Source organism: Lathyrus oleraceus, chromosome 2 (assembly GCF_024323335.1).
Source record: "Lathyrus oleraceus cultivar Zhongwan6 chromosome 2, CAAS_Psat_ZW6_1.0, whole genome shotgun sequence".
NCBI lineage: Eukaryota > Viridiplantae > Streptophyta > Magnoliopsida > Fabales > Fabaceae > Lathyrus > Lathyrus oleraceus.
In genome coordinates this window covers 489,965,369-489,985,146 of record NC_066580.1, presented here as the reverse complement: position 1 = coordinate 489,985,146, position 19,778 = coordinate 489,965,369, and the positions used below count along the sequence as shown (strand labels likewise).

General features: G+C 33.8%; 1 protein-coding gene across 2 annotated transcripts; it reads left to right on the top strand.

Moving 5' to 3' along the window:
• The first annotated feature begins 17,042 nt into the window (after window positions 1-17,042).
• On the top strand, window positions 17,043-19,669 carry LOC127120880 (uncharacterized). 2 transcript variants are annotated; one of them, XM_051051462.1, is made up of 5 exons: window positions 17,043-17,264; window positions 17,347-17,524; window positions 17,612-17,684; window positions 18,381-18,546; window positions 19,179-19,669. In XM_051051462.1, the coding sequence occupies exons 2-5, from the start codon at window positions 17,371-17,373 to the stop codon at window positions 19,284-19,286; spliced, it is 501 nt and encodes a 166-aa protein (XP_050907419.1). In that variant the 5' UTR covers window positions 17,043-17,264; window positions 17,347-17,370; the 3' UTR covers window positions 19,287-19,669. The 2 variants fall into 2 exon arrangements, with proteins under 2 accessions (XP_050907419.1, XP_050907420.1); XM_051051463.1 differs by having other exon boundaries at window positions 17,045-17,204.
• The last annotated feature ends 109 nt before the right edge of the window (window positions 19,670-19,778 follow it).

The window sequence follows — 19,778 nt, the reverse complement described above, 5'->3', positions numbered from 1 at the left end:
ATAACCCTGAGCTTTTACCGTTTCAGACTATTGTTTTTCTATTGAGAATTGGTTATTAATATAATTATATGCTTTATTATTCAATTCAAGCTCTTCTTTGTTTTTGTGATTCCACGAACTACGAGTGCTTTGACTTTCTCATTACACGACGAGAATACGTAGGCATAAGACTTCGAATCCTTGGCGAGCACAATCCTAATTATTCCTTCTTCCGCTTTATGACACAATTCATATCTTTCATGAACCATTATCTACCTTCAATCATTGAATCATTCACTTCATGTAATATACTATATCTTTGAGTCAAATACATTATCTCTTTGAGCTCTATCTTGTGTCAGCTTGTGAATCAAGAGTTGTTTGTGCTATGAAACCAAACACTTAATTCCTTGTTTTTGATTATGGCAATACAATGGGTATGTCTAATTTCCTCCACGTCTTAGTTTGTACCAGTTTTACTCCAGGGTTCATATTTCAACCCTTTTTGGAGTTCAAATCATATTATCCTTTGGTTTAGACCATACATGTATCACAACTTCTTTTCACCTTCCACCATTAGTTCTAAGAACTACGAAGCTCTAAATTCTTTATTGCACTATAAGGATACGTATGCATGAGGGCCTTAATCCTCATCGAGCACTCTATCTATTCCATTCATTTCTCTTATTCTTTCGCGAGTAACCTTAGATATAACATCCATTCGAGCACGATCAAAACGGTTCGCGTTGAGAGTACAATGGATGTGATGGGTGCTAATACATTCCCCTTGCATAACCGGCTTTCTTACCCAAATTTCTCTTCCTCGGGGTTTTATTAATGTTTTCCCTTTCCTTCGGGAATAAATAAAATTCGATGACGACTCTATTGTATGTTTGAGCGTACGATGCGTTCGAGTATATTTCCGTTAGCTTCACACATGATATTATTATGGAAGTTAATGTAAAGCTTCAGAAAGATGATGAATAACTCCTACAAGACCAATTTTTAACAAATTTTTATAGGAAGTCTTATCTACCTAACTATCACAATAACTGATATCTCATTTTTTATTCACATAATTAATAAATTTATGCAAAACCTAAACACGGGTATCTTTCTGCAATACAATGAATCATTAGATATGTACTAACCATTTTCAGACGAGATATTTTCTTTCCCACATGTGCATTAATATACCTTTAAGCATACATTGATGTTGATTGAGAAGTATATTATTGGTTGGTGTATGATGTTAGGAGTTGTCTTTATCTTATGGAAATACAAGAAACAAGAATCAATTTCAATATATTCTATTGAAGTAAAATATTGATCCATGTATGCAACATTCTGAGATTATTTGGTTACATGTCTTCTTTAAGAACTTGATTATTCAGAAACACAATAAACTTCGTTGCGCGCTGATAACCCAAGTGTTATACAAATTGCAACAAATCATATGTCCCATAAAAAAGGAAGCATAAAGAAATATATTGTCATTAAATCATAAAAGCATAAGAAATATATTGTTATATAATGTCATGATTTTCTAATCAGCGAATTGAGGCTTCTAAACTTAGTAACATTAATTTGTGAGAATGCGTAGAATTGAATAACAAAACATTATTAATTAATGCAAATTTATTGGCATTTAAACTAATAAATTTATATATGTATTTAATTGTCATTTAAACATGAAGGTTATACATTATTGTACATTATTATGTAACTATGTGCTGATTAAATAGTTTAGATGTGTATACAAATTTCTATAACACTATAAAAAGGAGAAGAGTGTAACATAAGAGAACACAAATTTTCATCCTAAATTCTAAGTGGTTACAAATTTACACAACTTTAATTAAAATTTTGTTCAATCATATACTTAATAATAATAATTAAAATTAAAATTTATATGACATTTAACATAAATGAACAGTATATAGAATTAAGAGTTAATATTTATTTTGCTCCTTACTATTCGAGCGATTTTTGAAAACCTCTATAAAATGTTTTTATTTTTATTTTTTTCTATCTTATGAAGATTCTTTTGTTTTGTCCCTCAAATAATTCAGTCATGAAAAATAATGATGTGACATTCATTTATAAATTTGTTTTATTTTTTTATTTTTTTAAATGTGACGTGGACTACTTAGTTGACATTTTTCTTTAATTATTATTTTTTAAAATATTATACTGGCTTTTTATTTTCTTCTTACTTATTTTCAAGTATTAATATTTTAATTAAACAAAAACAAGTAAAATTTTGCAAACTAACTCCCCTTGCTATATAAAACACACTTCTTAACATTAGGCCATAGTACATTAATGACGTATATTCTCAACATTAACATAGTTATATAAAGAGAATCAACATGAAGAAATGGAGAGAGAGAAACAATGTCAAAGAAAATAATACATCAAAATGGTTATATACGTGAAGAAGTGGAGAGAAATAATATGAAAAATAAAAGTATATATAATTATAGAAGAGAGTTCTATGCGTTAATGGGTTAGTGGAATAATAATTATTAAAATATAAATTAAAAAATTAGTTTTTGAATTATCAATAGGTGTTTTATCTATAACAATATATAAAGGCAATATTTTTTTTGGGTGTAACCTATTTTTCTATCATTTTTATCCTATTTTATTATGTAATATACCTAATAATTTTCAATAAAACCATTATTATTAAGTTTCACATAACTTTTTACTAATAACTTCCATATACTATATTTTTTAAAAATTATATTTAAATAAAAAATATCACTTATATTTTTAATGATATGCATTAAAAAAATTGGACAGACGGACATATTACAATAGAATTAGTCGTAGATGTTAACTTCAAACTTTTTTAATCAATAGTGGAAGGTTTGCTAATTTTATATATGTTTAGATTTAATAAAAATGAGATTTCAACATGTTCTATGTATTAAGTGATGGAGATAGTTTATTTTTATATTTAATAAAAAAGATTAATTATTATGCATCGTTAATATAAAAAAAATTACATTGTTAATGCATCACAATCAACCATTTATATTACTTTTTAATCGGTTAAAATAAAAATCAAGTATTTTAAATAAATCAATGATTGTGATTAATTGACCGTGTAAAAATTTTTTACACCGTCAACGTATATCAATTAAATTCTTAATAAAATTAAAAAATACCAATATGTGTTGTATGTATTAAATAATAGAATTAGTTTATTTTTATATTTAATGAAAATGGAAACTACCGATACGCGTTCTATGTATTAAATAATGAAATTAGTTAGATTCTTAACACCAACCGTTTAATAAGTGGCGGAAGGTTTGCAATACATGTAGGGGTATTTTCTAACCATTTTTAATTAATTATTAATTATTATTGATTTTGAATTTCCAATACATGTTCTATGAAATTAGTGAGATATATGTAACTTTTTAAGTCATTTTTCAATCAATTAATTTATTTAATTTAGTGTGAGTTAGGAAATTTTATAAATAAAAAAGTTTAAAAAATAATGTTTAATAAAAAAAAGAAGTGGTTAATAGTGGTTACATAAAATATATAGTTAAATTAATTAGTAATAATAAAATAATTATTATATGGGAGATAATGATTAAAAATTATTTTAATATGGAAAATTAATACATTGAGTGGGTTTGTTTTAAGATTTTCATGTTTGATTCAATTTTTAAAAAAATATTTTAAGATTTAAAATTATTGTCATGGAAATGCAACATTCTCATGTTTGATTCAATTTTTAAAAAATTATTCCAAGACATATTTTATTCCGAGGACCTTTATTTATATACGGTTCTTCTGTTTTTATTCCAATGTTTAAAGGATGAGAATCCAACATTCCAATTGAAATAAAGTTCAACTAACTACAACTCTTCATTATTAAAAAAAAATCCACCAAAATCTATGGAGAAATTCAACCAATCTTGATGAACAAGATTGTTATCACCCACACAATGGCAATAAAAGAAAAGAACAATAGAGAAAGAAAGGGTGTAAAGAACGATGAAGGAGAAGAGTAATAAAATTCTGCAGAGTTTCTCTCTGCCCACAAACTGTGGAAAACTTTTTATTCACTTTGCAACTGCAAAATAATGTGAATTACAATGTTATGAATACTCTATTCACTTCATTACAAGAATAAGAGTTACTCCATTTATTTATAGATTTAGGTTAACTGGACCTCAAGACAAAGCCCAAAACTATAAAAGCCCAAAACTATAAAAGCCCAAAATAACTAACACTACTAAAATAGGCCTAAGTCGAAATCATGTATGAAGCAACCTGCTTCGACACTTCGAATCATTAACACGACTCAACACACTAGGTGGTTCGACACTTCCTTGCTTCTGTCGAGCAACATGCTTCGACATAAGAAAATATAATTCAATACACTATCTAATTCATTGTGTCTAAGTTATCTATATTCATCATAGCTCTTAGTCTTATGAACACTTCGACATGCACTCTCTTGGTCATGATGTCTGCAATCTGATTCTCAATTCTACAGTGTTACACATTCATCTTCACATCTACTACATGCTCTCGGAGATAATGGAACCTTATTTCAATGTGCTTGTTTCGACCATGTGCTATCGGATTCTTCGCCAGATTGATAGCTGACATGATGTCGATCTTCATGGTAATTGCTCCATGACTCTTCGTTGTTATCTCTCCGACCAGATTCACCATCCATGTTGCTTGACATGTACAAAGAGAAGTATCTATGTATTCTGCTTCGCACGATGATAATGCCATTACTGGCTCTTTTCTCGAGCTCCAAGCAACTGGTGTACCACCTAGCACAAACACATAGCCAACTGTGGATTTTTTATCCTCAGCATCACTACACCAACTTGAGTCGGTGTATCCCACTAATTTGCATTATTTTCCTTCATCAGCTGCAGGAAACAAAATGACATAGTCGAGAGTTCCTTTCAGATACCTTAGTATCCTCTCCGTCGCTGCTAGATGTGATACCTTTGGCTTCTGCATGAACCTACTCACCATACCTACATTGTATGTTAAGTCAGGCCTTGTGTGATAAAGATATTGAAGTGACCCAATAAGTCTTCTATATTGGGATGGATCGACATCATTTTCATTTGAATCTTTCGACAGTTGTAATCTAGGCTCAGTTGGAGTCGAAGTTAGGTTGCAATTTTTAATCTCTTGAGTATTTCTCCTGCATACCTTCTTTGGTGCATCATCAAACATCTACCACTCTTGTAGAATTCGATGCCAAGGAAGTATACCCAAATCTGACATTTCGAATTCCTTGTTGAGATCATCTTTGAAGTCTTTGATCCCCTTCTTGCAGCTACCTATTATCAACATGTCATCGACATAGAGGCATAGTATAAGCAATTCACTCTTGCTTCTTCTTACATATACTCCATGTTTAAATTTTTACTTTACAAATTCCTTCTCCCTTAGAAAGCCATTTATCTTCTTGTTCCAAGCTCTTGGAGCTTGTTTAAGTCCGTACAAGGCTTTATGCAACCTATACACTTTTCTTTCTTCGCCATGTTTCACAAACCTAGCTGGTTCTGCAACATAAACTTCTTCTTCTAAGGGTCCATTAAGGAATTCACATTTCACATCCATCTGACACATCTTCCATTTGTTCATGTTTTCTATACCAACAACCAATCTGATTGTTTCGTGATCCGCTATCGCACACGGGTCAAAAACGAGTAATAAAATATAGTAAACGGGAAGCGACACCTCGAGTATCGTATCGCCAGGATTCTTATATTATTCTTAACCTAATGAAATCGATTTAAGGGGGATTTATGTTTTAGTGGTCGATTTAGAAAACAAAGCAAAAAAAAGTGATCAGAATAAGCGATTATAAGATAAGTCAATCTACTGTTTTCGGTTTCCGGCTAATCATTGGTTTTTACCTACCAATTCCCTAAGCGACTTCGATCTCTATTTGATTCAAATTCGATTGACAAGTGCAATAGATATATGACAGATTTATATTCCTATATTCCAAGTTAAGCAAACATGATTTATAAACGTAATTTAACGACAAAGCGACGAAAACGACGATTAATAGTTAGGAACGCAATCATACGAATTTAATCAAAACCATTCCACAAAATATAGATTAAGCAAATGAAATTTCATATAATAGAATTGAAAGAGAATGAAATTAAATTGATAGAATAAAACCCTCAAAAGCAAAAAAGTTATCGTGAATAATGTATGTTTGCTATAGTACCGCGACTGCCCTTTTAAACAAAATAAGGGTTTCACTTATAATTAAAACTGGACCGGAAAACCTAAATTTGGCCCAACAAATGGCCCAAAAGAAATTATTTCCTAAAGTAGAAAACTTCAACGAATTATTTGAGACATCTTCACTCCGAATCCGCTTTTGGCTTTAACACGAAAGTTGTATCCCTTTCTCTTAGCTTTCTAGCGCATATTAAAATGCGTAAAACGGCATCCCGTAGCTCGAGTTATGATCTAAACAGTCGACAGGTATCAAATAGCCGCGAAAACTGAAAATAGCAAACGAAAATAGATTAAAGGCAAACATGAACTTAAATCTAAAAACATAATAAAATATTAAAATAAGTAAAATAAACTAGATAAATGCCTAAGTATAATTATAGAAGAATGTGCATCAAAATGCACTGATCATTTTGATCCTAACAACAGGTGCAAAAACCTCATCAAAGTCAATTCCTTCTTTTTGAAGAAATCCTTTCACCGCAAGTCTCGCCTTGTGTCGAATCACTTCTCCTATGGGATTCAACTTCACCTTGTATACCCATTTCACATCGATTGCCTTCTTGTCTTGAGGAAATTCTACAAGTGACAAAGTGTTGTTGACTTCGATTGACTTTAGCTCTTCGTCCACTGCTTTCATCCACTTTGAACCTTTCAATGCCTCAGCTGCATTGACTAGTTCGACATCTGTGTAGAAAGCATAGTGTACCATGTCATCTTCTTCATTGACCACATCATCTGATGTAATCACACATTCTTGCAACCTCACAGGCATGTGTCTTGTTCTCTGAGGCCTGCTTGGGCATGCTTCACCTCTGACTTTTTCCTATCGAACTTCTCTTTCGACTTCACTAGTTGGTTCGTCACAAAATATTCTCACTGAATCTTTCTTGACATTCTCAGTCCAATCTCACTCCTTAAGCTCATTTATGATTACGTCCCTGGTGATCACCACTTGCTTATTCACCGGGTCGAACGACTTGTATCCTCCAATCGAGTGATATCCTATCAGGATCATCAGACTCAACTTGTCATCAAGTTTTCTTCTCAACTAATTTGGCACATGTCTGTGTGCAATAGATCTAAACACCCTCGGATGACTCGAGCTAGGTTTGACACCAAACCAACATTCTTCTGGCGTGATTCCTTCTAGCTTCTTCGTCGAACGTCTGTTTAGGATATATGTCGCAGTTGACATAGCTTCTCCACATAATTCTTTGGATATATGCTTTCCTTTCAACATACTTCTAACAATATTCATAATGGTTTTATTCTTCCTTTATGCGACTCCATTATGATGTGGAGTGTAGAGTGGAACCACCTCATGTATAATCCCTTCTTTCACGCATAATGAATCAAAATCTTTCGACATTTAATCTCCACCACCATCAGTCCTCAAAATCTTGATCTTTCGATCGTTTTGTCTTTCGAACATAGATTTAAAGTTGGCAAATACCTCGATTACTTCACTTTTCCTCTTGATCATGTAAGACCATAATTTTTGACTAAAATCATCTATGAATGTAACAAAGTATTTGTTACCTCCAATTGATTTCACCTGGAGAGGACCACATACATCAGAGTATATGACTTCAAGAATTGCCTTCGACCTGCTTCTTGCATCCTTACTGAAGTTATTCTTATGATGTTCGTCTGCACGCATTCTTCACACATTTCTTTTGGAATGTCGATTTCTGGTAATCCTGAAACCATATTTCTTCTCTTCAAATCTCTGATGTCTTTGAAAGTGAGATGACCAAGTCTGAATGCCACATTCATTCATCTCTGCTAGTTGTTGTTGCAAGGCACTTATGCTCCATCACGTTAAGCTCAACCTTGAAGGTTATATTCTGAGACATTGGAGCCTTCAAGATCAACCTTCCATTTGAGTCGAGAACTCTCATCATCTTGTCTTAGATCGACACCTTGTAGTTCTTTTCGACTAACTGCTCTATGCTGAGCAAATTACTCTTCATGCTTGGTTTGTACAACATATTTAAAATTACTGACCTCTTGCCATCTTTCCTCATAATCAGAACATCACCAACACCTTCAGCTGCTAGAGTGTTGTCATTTGCAAATTTCATCATGTTCTTCATTGATGGCTTTATGTTGACAAACCAATCTTTCCTTCCAGACATGTGTGATGAGCATCATGAGTCCAAGTACCACTGGTCCTTGAATCTCTCTTCATCTCTTGTTGTAACCATCAGCAATGTCTCTTCTTCTTCATGTTTCGCTAGCTTTGCATAAGTTTCTTGATTCTTCTGCTTTTCTAGACAATCATTAGAATAGTGACCATACCTTTGACAATTGTAACATTGAATGTGACTCTTGTCTGGATTTTGACCACCACCTCTTCATCTACCTGCAACACCACCTCTTTGGTTGCCTTGATTCCAGGGTTTTCTCTGATTCAACCAGTTCCCTTCTTGCTGATTTCGACCTGTTGAATTGTTGTAGCCTCATCTGCCTTTGTTGCCATTCCAACTTCCTTTGCCTTTCCTTTCTTTTACGGATTGAGCCTGCAAAGCCATATCACTCTTCGACTTTCCTACAACTCTTCCAGGCATTCTTTGTTCATGAGATTCAAGCGTCCTTTGAAGCTCTTCCTTTGTTAGTTTTGACAAATCTTTCGACTCTTCTATGGCTACTACCACGTGGTCGGACTTTGGAGCCAACGACCTCAAGATCTTTCCAACAACAGATCTTGATGTCAACACTTCTCCACATACCTTAATTTGATTCACCTGTTTCGTAACCTTGGTGAAGAAATCAGTTATGCTTTCATTTTCTTCCATCTGAAGCAGTTCATACGTTCTTTTGTGAGTTTGTAACCTCACCTCTTTCACCTTCTTTGCGCTTCCAAACGATTTCTTCAGAATTTCTCATGCTTTTTTCGTTGACTCTACATCACTAACCTTTTCAAAGTTATCTGCATCAACACATTGATGGATTATAAAGGAAGCTTTATAATCTTTCTTCTTCAATTCTTTATGTGCAACCTTTTCTTGATTTGTCGCGACTTCTACAAGCGTTGTTACTCTTTTCTTCACAAGATCCCAACGATCTTGATAACAGAATACAACCTTTATTTGCTTGCATCAATTCTCATAATTGTTGTTCTTGAGAATCAGAAGATTTGCTGGAAAATGTCTGTTTGGATGATTCGTTGCCATGGTGATTTTCTTCCCACGTTAAACCGGAGCTCTTGATACCAGATGTTGAAAATCCACCAAAATCTATGTAGAATTTCAATCAATCTTGATAAACAAGATTGTTATCACTCATACAATGACAATAAAAGAAAAGAACAGTGGAGAAAGAAAGAGTGTAAAGAACGATGAAAGAAAAAAGTAATAAAATTTTGCAGTGTTTCTCTCTGCCCACAAACTGTGAAAAACTTCTTATTCAATTTGTAACTGTAAAATACTGTAAATTACAATGTTATGAATACTCTATTCACTTCATTACAAGAATAAGGATTACTCCCTCTATTTATAGATTTATGTTAACTTGAATCTCAGGTCAAAGCCCAAAATAGCCAACACTACTAAAAGAAGCCTAAGTCGAAATTCTGTGTGAAACAATCTGCTTCGACACTTCGACACATTAACACAACTCAACAAACTAGGTGGTTCGACACTTCTTTGTTTTTGTCGAGCAACCTGCTTCGACACAAGGAATTACAATTCAACACTCACTACTATTCACATTTATTTATTTGTTTTATTTTTATAATTTTTAAATTAAGTAAATATTATAAATATTCCTATAAAATTTAGTTTTTGTCAAACGCTTGAATAAGAATATTATTCCAAATAATAATAATGATGGGAATAAGATTTTAAGGAATGTTATTTCTAAACTTGAACCAAAGACACCCTTAATAGAATAATTATCAAAGAAATAATAATTTATTAATTAAATGAGATAGTGGAATAATAATAATAATAATAATAATAATAATAATAATAATAATAATAATAAAATTAGAGATAATGATTGAAAATTATTTTTTATATTTAAAATTATTAGTTAGTAGGATAAATATCAAACAAATAATAAGTTAATAATTAAATAAGATAATAAGATAAATAATAAATAAATAAATATAGAATAAAAAATATCCATATTTTTTACGTCAAAAATTATTAAATGACTTAACAACTTATATATATAAGATTAAATAAGATATAAATAATAATAAATAAACAAATAAATTAGTAAATATAAAAGAGAAAACTATAAAAATATTCACTCCAAAAATTATTAAATGATTAATAATTTTTATATATAAGATTTCAGATTTTAAATAAAATATAAAATTAAGGTAAAACAATTATATTTACAGTATTAAACAAATACATATTTTGAAATTTTTACTAAAATAATCCAATTTTTCAAAAATAAATCCCAAAATAATCCTATTTTCAAAAAAAAATTCAAACTACCTCACTTTTAGGAGGAGGCGCCAATCCAATTGGCGACTCCTCTTAAAAGTAGAGTGCAGACGCCAATTGGATTGGCTAGGGCACATAGTGCAGTCAATTCAATTGGCGCCCATGTGTATTTTTTGAAAGGAGACGTCAATTGGATTGACACCTCAGTGTATTTTGTAATTTTTTTGTTATAAACAGAGGTGTTGTGTGAATCATTTTTCCACATCTCATTTCATCATTTGGAAATCATGTTTGGTGTTCGTCGCCGCTATGGAAATGTGATTTATGCGAGAGACAAACCTTAGATATTGATGCTCTTCTGGAACATCACTACTTTCGATTAACTGAAGAGGGAGTTGGTTCGTTGGTTAGATGGGAAAATACCAGAAGGGAAAAATTAGAAGTATTGAGAGACTCGACAGTATCTTTGGTTGTGTGCGAATGAAAATTGGTAAGGATGTTAGGGAAATGATGTTCGGACGAGATGACATCACTTTGATTGTTGTAATCCGTTATAAATATTTTGTTTTCAGTTTGATTATGTTGTAGTGATGTTTGTTGTGAACCTCGTTGTAACAAAAACTTAATGATATATAAAAATTGAAGGTTACAAAAAGATTATGACCCAGATGATGCTCCTCGATTGGGACAGTTTGTTCTTATTGTGTCCTGGTTGACGACAGATACTACATAGTCTTATCATTTTATTTGTCGTATCCATTTCTGTCCTGATACGTGTGCTATTTGGCCGTCCTTTTTTCTTTCTACGCCTCTCGTCGTTGTGCCAAACTATGTCACCTTCGGAGGTCAGTATTCCTCCATTGGCAGCACCGAGAAGCTTTTATTATAAACATTCATGATGATGATGGCCTTGTACACATCAAATAGATGGTTGTAAGCGTTCTGATGAGTATGTGCGCATGCTGCAATGACATGGAAGCAAGGAATGCGGAAGGCTTGGAATTTTCCACAGATGCACCAACTTCTGTTTAGTTTGACAGCATAGACTAAATTTGGTTTCCCCTCGTTGTGGTCCATTGTTTCCTACACGCTGAAATTTTGCATATGACGGTCAAAGATTGTTACAACGTGTGTGCTAGTTTTGATGCTCTCTTCTTTCACGACTTTCATGCAGCACTCACTAAATACTTGCCCAAACATTAACACCGCACTCCATCTTTCACCTCTGGTTGCGAACGTAAAAGCCAACCTATAATATGTTGATCTGACCAAGGCGGTTATTGGCAGATTTCTAATGCTTTTGAATACGTCGTTCATACAATCCACAAGGTTTGTTGTCATGTGGCCCCATTGATAGCCTCCGTCAAATGCCCTTGTCCACTGCTCAACTGGTCTGTTATTCAGCCATCTTCCTGCATCTTCATTAGACAGTCTAATTTCATCACGATAATATTGAAATGACGGCTGAGTTAGAGCATATCCAGCATTCACCACCTTCTTGCGAAGATTTTTATCTTTTATTGCACGCATGGAGTTTTGTGCAATATGTCTAATGCAATAGACATGTGTAGAAGGAGGATCATGCCATCAGTTGTCATGGTTATTGTAGACACTCTCAATGGCAGCATGTCTATCAGAAATTAAACAGAGATTGACTTGTAGAGTTACATGCGTTCTGAGATGTCGAAGAAAGAAACCCCAATCACCAACAGTTTCACCTTCAACCAGAGCAGAGGCAGTGGGAAAGACATTGTTGTTGTCGTCTTGTGCAACCGCCATAAGCAAAGTACCCTTGTATTTCCCGTATAACCATGTTCCACCAATTTGAATAATAGGTTTGCAGAATGCAAAACCTTTGATGCATGGGTCAAATGCCCAAAAGAGATGGTGAAAGATTCTATTACCAGTAACACAGGTTCCGTCTGGCGTCATTCCTGGCAATGTCTCCATAATTGCCACAGTTCATGGGACATATGTTTTTAGTGCCCATAAAAACCGTGACAATTCTTTGTATGGATCCTCCATGTTGCCGAATACCTGTTCAACAACCTTTGTCCTTGCAATCCACGCTTTCTTGTAAGATGGAGTATAATTATATCTTATTTTGATATGAGATATGATTATACTCACCTTCACTTATGGGTCTTTGTTAACATCGACATAATGTCTTGACATATCAATGCAACGCTTAATTTACGGTGATCTTGTTCAACGTAGTTACAATGCAACTGTGAGGTGGGTTTATTTAAGCTATCTCCCATGAGTCGCTTTTCTTTTTGTAAAATGCAGTCAACCGAAACTTACAAAGGATGTTACAACATTCAATGACATACCTTCTCGAATCAGTGCATTTCACGGTAAAATCAGCAGAGTTGTTCATGTGGAATTTTTTGATAGCTCACATACATTCTTCTTTAGTGCGGAACATGTCTCCCACCTTTAACTCGCCTTTTGATCATGAATACGGGTTATAGAAAACACTGTTGGATGTTTCATCGTCATACATATCAATGTTTATCATATGTTAAGGTGGATTGTATACATGAATATGAGGTAATGGCTTTGGTTGATCATCATCTTCAATGTCGTTGTTCAACATATGATCGACCTATATCTCGGTCTCCCCTTTTTCTTCATCAACGACGTTGACTTCTGCTTCTGCTTCTGGGTCTACGTCATCTGAGTATTGTGAATCAATATCATCAAATTCATCCTGACTGGTTATTTGAGATTGCTGGGATGGTATACTTGGTTGAAGATTAATATACAACTTAATACAATTGCAGCCAGAATGTTCATGGCTAACAAATATGTATTAAACATCTTCATCATCCCGGACCTTAAGCGGGAAAAACTTGCATTAACTGTTCTAAAAAAATATTGGATTTTGACACGTGATCTTTGACACAATACCAGATCCTATGCAGGATTGAATTCGTTTTTTCAAATGCAAGAAATTTGCATTTCTCTTGATCGTAAGTCGAATGGTATCGGTGTTTCGAAAACAAAATCCGTATAACTCATACTCGTATGTCTCACCATTGTAGTGAACATTGACACTATATTTCGGTGAAGATGACATTGTGATATTTCTGGTGCAAATGAAAATTAATTTCTTGTTGCAGATGAAAGTGTGTTGATTGTTGGATGTTGATAGTAAGACACTTAAATTGGTAAGTGATGTGTCTAACATGCAATCTAGTCCGAAGTGATGTGTCAAACATGTAAGCTAGTCCAAAGTGATATGTCCAACGTGCAAGAAAGAGGAAAGTCATGTGTCACACATGCAAGCACTAGCTCCAAATGAATTGGCGCCTCCTTTCAATCATTGCACATGGGCGCCAATCCATTTGGCTACACCATGTCTTGCATGCATGCAAACCTCGTAACCAAGCATGTAGAGATATGTGTGTCATGCATGAGCCTATTGAGGCACTAATTTGAATGGCGACACCATGTAAAAAATGAACATGGACACCAATTCATTTGGTTACCACATGCAAACACATTTTTCTATGCTCCACACTTTTGCATATAAATAGGAAGGTAACTCTAATATTTCTTCCACACAATCACTCACTACTTCCTCTACAACATCAAATATTTCATCTCAAACAACCTCTTTCATCTTCACTAACCTCTTTCATCTCCGACAAGATGTTTATCCTCACAATGGGCGAATCGCACAGAGGAACAATTGCAAACGAGCAACTTATGTAAGCGTTTTATTATTTTGTTATCTATCTAGAGTACCTTTTAATAACATATCAACTTAGTAAAGAATTTTCTTGTTTCTTTTATAGGATGTTTCAAGGTTCCATACTCGGGTCCACGAATATGTCCACTTGGCCGATGATTCAACCGTATGTCGAACTCGCCAGTTTTGGACATATAAGCAAAATTATGTCTTGGTCGGTGGATAATAAATTCATTCTTGCGTTATGTGAAAGATGGCGTCCCGAGACACACGCATTTTGGTTTCCAACCGGTGAGTGTATCGTGACGTTAGAAGACGTCTACATGCTATTGGGACTGCCTATTGAAGGTAAAGTTGTAAATGGTAGAACCAACTATGCGAATTCAATTTGCATGGACCTCTTGGATACTGATTTGTTAGATGATAACTCAAGAGGTCAAGGTATACTCTTTTCACGCCTTAAGTCATATTATAATAGTTTACATTTAGATGAGCATTCTATTGAAGAGGCTCGAATAATACAAACTAGGTGTTACATTATGCTTTTAATTGGTTCTTTTTTATTTCCCGAAGGTAGTGGTTCTAGTATGCATGTTATGTATTTACCTTTACTAAGACATGTAGATATAATAGGAAGTTATAGTTGGGATCCGCTTGTCTGGCCTATCTTTATAGCTCTTTGTGTAAAAAATTCACACAAAGACACATCTACCTTTTCTGGATGTGCTGTTTTGCTCTAAGCATGGGGTTGGTTAAGACTACCGTCCCTAGCTCCCGTCAACCACAACCCTTTCACATTCCCGTATACACAAAAGTAAGTTGTTTAAAATGCTATATATTTACTTACTTTAATGATTATTATCTCTAACTAATATTTTTATCTTTATGGTGCAGATGGTCGACATGTGGTATAAGTTATAACAGATGTCCTAGACATTGTATTACCCAGTATCGCAATCTCTTGGATCACCTCCGACCGATAGATGTATGGATAATAACCTCATTATTTCGTTATAATTTGTTAACTTTTTCTACCATGTTTATAATCTAAGTTACTTTCACATTTCAGTTCATTTAGCGTTCATACCTAAATTTGGATAATGACCATGAAGTCAATGAAGAAGACGCAACCATATGGACTGCATGCACACCGATCATAAAATTCACAACTGTGGAGTTGCACAACAGTGATCGTGTGAAGTTGGAGAATGGCATTTGTGCAAAGTTAACGATCAATGGAACTTCAATCCATGGAAAAACTTCACTAGATCTGAGTGTTGCAAATGGAAGCACCGCCATGACCATGTCTTAACTGACGCAGTGATGGCAAATGAAGAAAAAACAAGTCGTACTTATATGGCTTGGTACAAATCGGTTGGTTTTGAATTCATCGCCGAGGATATGTACCTATATGACCCACGCCAACAAACTTACACACTAGACGCCTCAATATCTAACCTCCAACAACATTGTCAGACCGCCTACACACAATCCCCTATCCGTCAAACTTTCCGGTCCACAAACACACAAACATACAACCCTAACATGTCATACACCCAACCACAATATCAAGAGCATACCCCGTACCACCACCAACAAATAAACCATCAACTAGAGACCCAACATCGCTTCGCACCCAACACATCACCCTACCAAAGCCGCCTTAGCCAGAACACTCAACGATCATTCAACACCAACCGTCTCTCCTCCTACCATAGCCAAGAAGCTCAAACCTCACAAAACCGAAACCTTCAACAACCCTATCTCTACCAAACACCCCAACAATCTTTCCAATCTTTCTTCGACGCATCATTCATACCTATGTCTCCCTTCAACCGTCCCGGTAGCCCACCAACAAGTCAAACACAACCCAACTACTCTGGCATGAGTCATGAACTCAACTATGACGGTACACTTTCGATGCATACTCAAGACTATGCTGATTTGTATGACTATCTCAACAAGCCATCTCCTGCAGTTGGTAGTGATGTTCCTGGCCCCTCAGATGCTCAAACACTAGTGGTGAATCATCAACGCGGGTTAGGTCCACGGGTTCGGGTAGCTAGGGGATGTGGGACCGGGTGGTTAGGTGATCCCGGTCTCAACATTAGTCTTTTTTGTGTGAACGGGAATTTATATTAATATGAATTGGTCATATTTCGAAATTACGTATCACGTAGACGGTTTAACAAAAAAAGTTGCAAAATACACTGAGGTGTCAATCCAATTGACGTCTCCTTTGAAAAAATACACATGGACGCCAATTGAATTGGCTGCACCATGTGCCCTAGCCAATCCAATTGGCGCTTACACTCTAATTTTAAGAGGAGACGCCAATTGGATTGACCCTCCTTCTAAAAGTTGGGTAGGTTAGGATTTTTTTGAAAACATGATTATTTTAAAAAAATAAATTAAAAAACTGAGTTATTTTTGTAAAAAATTCATATATTTTAAGCAATTGAGGTGAAACAATTATATTTACATTATTAAGCAAATATATATAAATATTTTTAAGCAATTATATTTATTGTTCTTTTAAGTATATTTATAAACTATTTTAAGAATATTTTAAAAATATCAACTTGATAATGCGCGGTATTAAAAGAAATTAAAAAAATAAAATTACTACATGTAGTATTATTTTTGATGATTGAGTTTTTTTAAGTACCAAAATAGAAGAATCTAATCTAAATTTTTTTTTATAGTGTTTTTCAAAAACAATCCTATGACAGGGAGAAAGGTTTAGAGAGTGAAAAAAACCCAAATGAAAAATGCACAAAAGTAAAAAAGTAAAACCCTAAAAGAAACATCAACAGCTCCCTCCATCGAATAAGAAAGAGCCCAGTCGCCGCCGTTCGTCGGAAAAACCTGTACAGGCGGATCTTCCATTCCATCAATCTTTTTTGCCACAATTTTTGCTTCCGGACTGTGTAATTCTTATTTCAATTTTCATTTTTACGTTCTTCAGTGTACTTTCATTCACCATTTTCATCTTGCTTTTGTTTGGTTCAGATGGTTGATATTTGACGTACACACATGGGAACAATAAACTCTCTATGGAATTTTACTAAAAAATTCGTCACAATTGGTCTCATTACTGTCACTGTATCCGATCGTTATGTAACTGTTGTACCAGTTCGCGGTGGCTCTATGTCTCCCACTTTTAATCCCAAAACTGATTCTTTCACAGGTTTTTTTCTGATACTTTTCTTCATATACACGTTTATAGGATTTTACTTCAATTAATTGCGGTTTCATCATTGATTGTATATTGCAGATGACTATGTCTTGGTTGAGAGATTTTGCCTTCAGAAGTACAAGTTTTCACATGGTGATGTAGTTATCTTCCGGTATAAATGTCGTTTATCATCCTTTTCCATCACTTTTACTTTTTTTTTTTGTTGCAGTATTTCCTTTGTAGATGATTGTTTGTTTGGATAAACAACTTAATTATTTGCTTATAGCATTAGTGTTTATCAAATATGTGCTTATGTATGTATAAGCTATTTTTATGACAAAGTTAAAATAAAGTCAAGTTGTTTTTAGATGAGTTATGGGTTGCTTTCATAAGCTATCTTGGAGAATTTATGAGAAAAAATTGAAACCAAATTATAGACATTTCATAAGCTGATTATATAAGCTCTCCCAAATTGTCTCATTATTGCGTACTACTTGTTCAATTAAGCCAAATCCAGATAAAAAAATGTCGGAAATTTAATTTTATAAATTTAAGAGGTAATGGTAGAACTCAGTGAACTAGCCACTATGAACCTTCGTATTGTTTTAACAATGGAAGACATGTACTTGGATTAATATTGTGTTTGTTTGGAAGCTATTGACATTGGATGGTTCATTGTGTTATGTACTCTATATTATCTGATTTGGTTATAGAAATTAATGACATATTGGTTTGTATAATCATGTTCTAATTTATGATATTGAACTAACAAAAAAGATGAATTTTGTTTTATCTAATTTATAATTGAGACCTAAGTTACTGTTTTTCGAAGTCGTTAATGACGTGACTCAACCTGAAACTTTTGTAGTTCACCATTAAATTACAAGGAGACACACATAAAGAGAATACTTGCTTTACCGAACGAGTGGTTCGTTACTCGTCATAACAATGATGTACTGAAGATTCCGGAAGGACATTGTTGGGTTGAGGGAGACAATGCAGCTTCTAGCATGGATTCAAAATCATATGGATCTGTAAGTTGCTATTGCCTCTTTCAGTTTCTAGCATGACAATGTTAAGATATGCAAATTGAAGCAAGAAAATTTTAGCACTAGAAAGTTAGAAATTATAGCTCATAAGAATTACAATGAAAACATGACTAGTCAAGCTTCTATTATTTCAATAACAGTTTTGTTGACTTATTTGTTATTTCAAAGCAAAAGCAATGGAGGCTAAGAGCTTCTTTGGTTAATTTTGTATCCTTAGATTGCATTGCATAATGTATTTAAGCACAATCATGTTCACAATAGTTTCATTACTGGATCATCTTAGTAATTTTCATTCCACGTATTTCGTAGTTGTCCAAAACTAGCCAATAGTCCTGTCATTTGGCCCATCTAGACAAGGCTTAATATCAGCCTATTAATATATCACTCATTCGCTAAAATTGTTATTTTAAATTAATTTTCATAAACAGCACATAGTCGTCATTGAAGTAGTTAGGACTTAGGAGTACTAAAATGGTAGGCTTACCAGAAATTTTCTATTGATGCCCTGTTGTGGAATTTGTTAATGCTGTAATGTGGGTGATACGAATGCGATGGCATGTGATTTTTCATTGAAACCTCTAATAGTTTGGTGACAGAGATGACAAATTTATTTGCAGGTTCCCTTGGGTCTAGTTCGAGGAAGGGTTACTCATGTTGTGTGGCCTCCTCACAGAATAGGAGCTGTCAAGAATACTAAAACAGAAGGATTACTACCTTCTCTATGATTGTATCCTAATGCTATTATCTAACCTCTTCAAAGAATATGTGCCATGAAAAGAACCTCACACCAGAAGTATAATCTTTTGATCTCTAATGGTGTTCCCTCTTGTGGAAAACCATCTTTTACTCTATTGGTCCTTATGGTGAGAATTGACCAACCCATTTATTGATTGGATTAATATATACTGTGAAACTTTTCATTTTGATTACATTTTAAGCTTAGTAATCTAAGATGGTACGAATAAGATGTGAATGATATCTCAACTATTTTTTATTTTCAAGATAATAATTCAGAGGTGTCAACAAATCTTTAGTCCAAATGTGTTGTTTATCAATTATCACTGTATACAAATAATATGTACAACATTTAATTATTGTTGTTTCTCAATGGGTGGAGGGGTTATAGATACACCAATATTTTGGGATGAGGATGATTGTGGCTTGTTACAGTACAGCTAAAGATGCCATAATTAGGGAAATTGTGGGCATAATTTGTA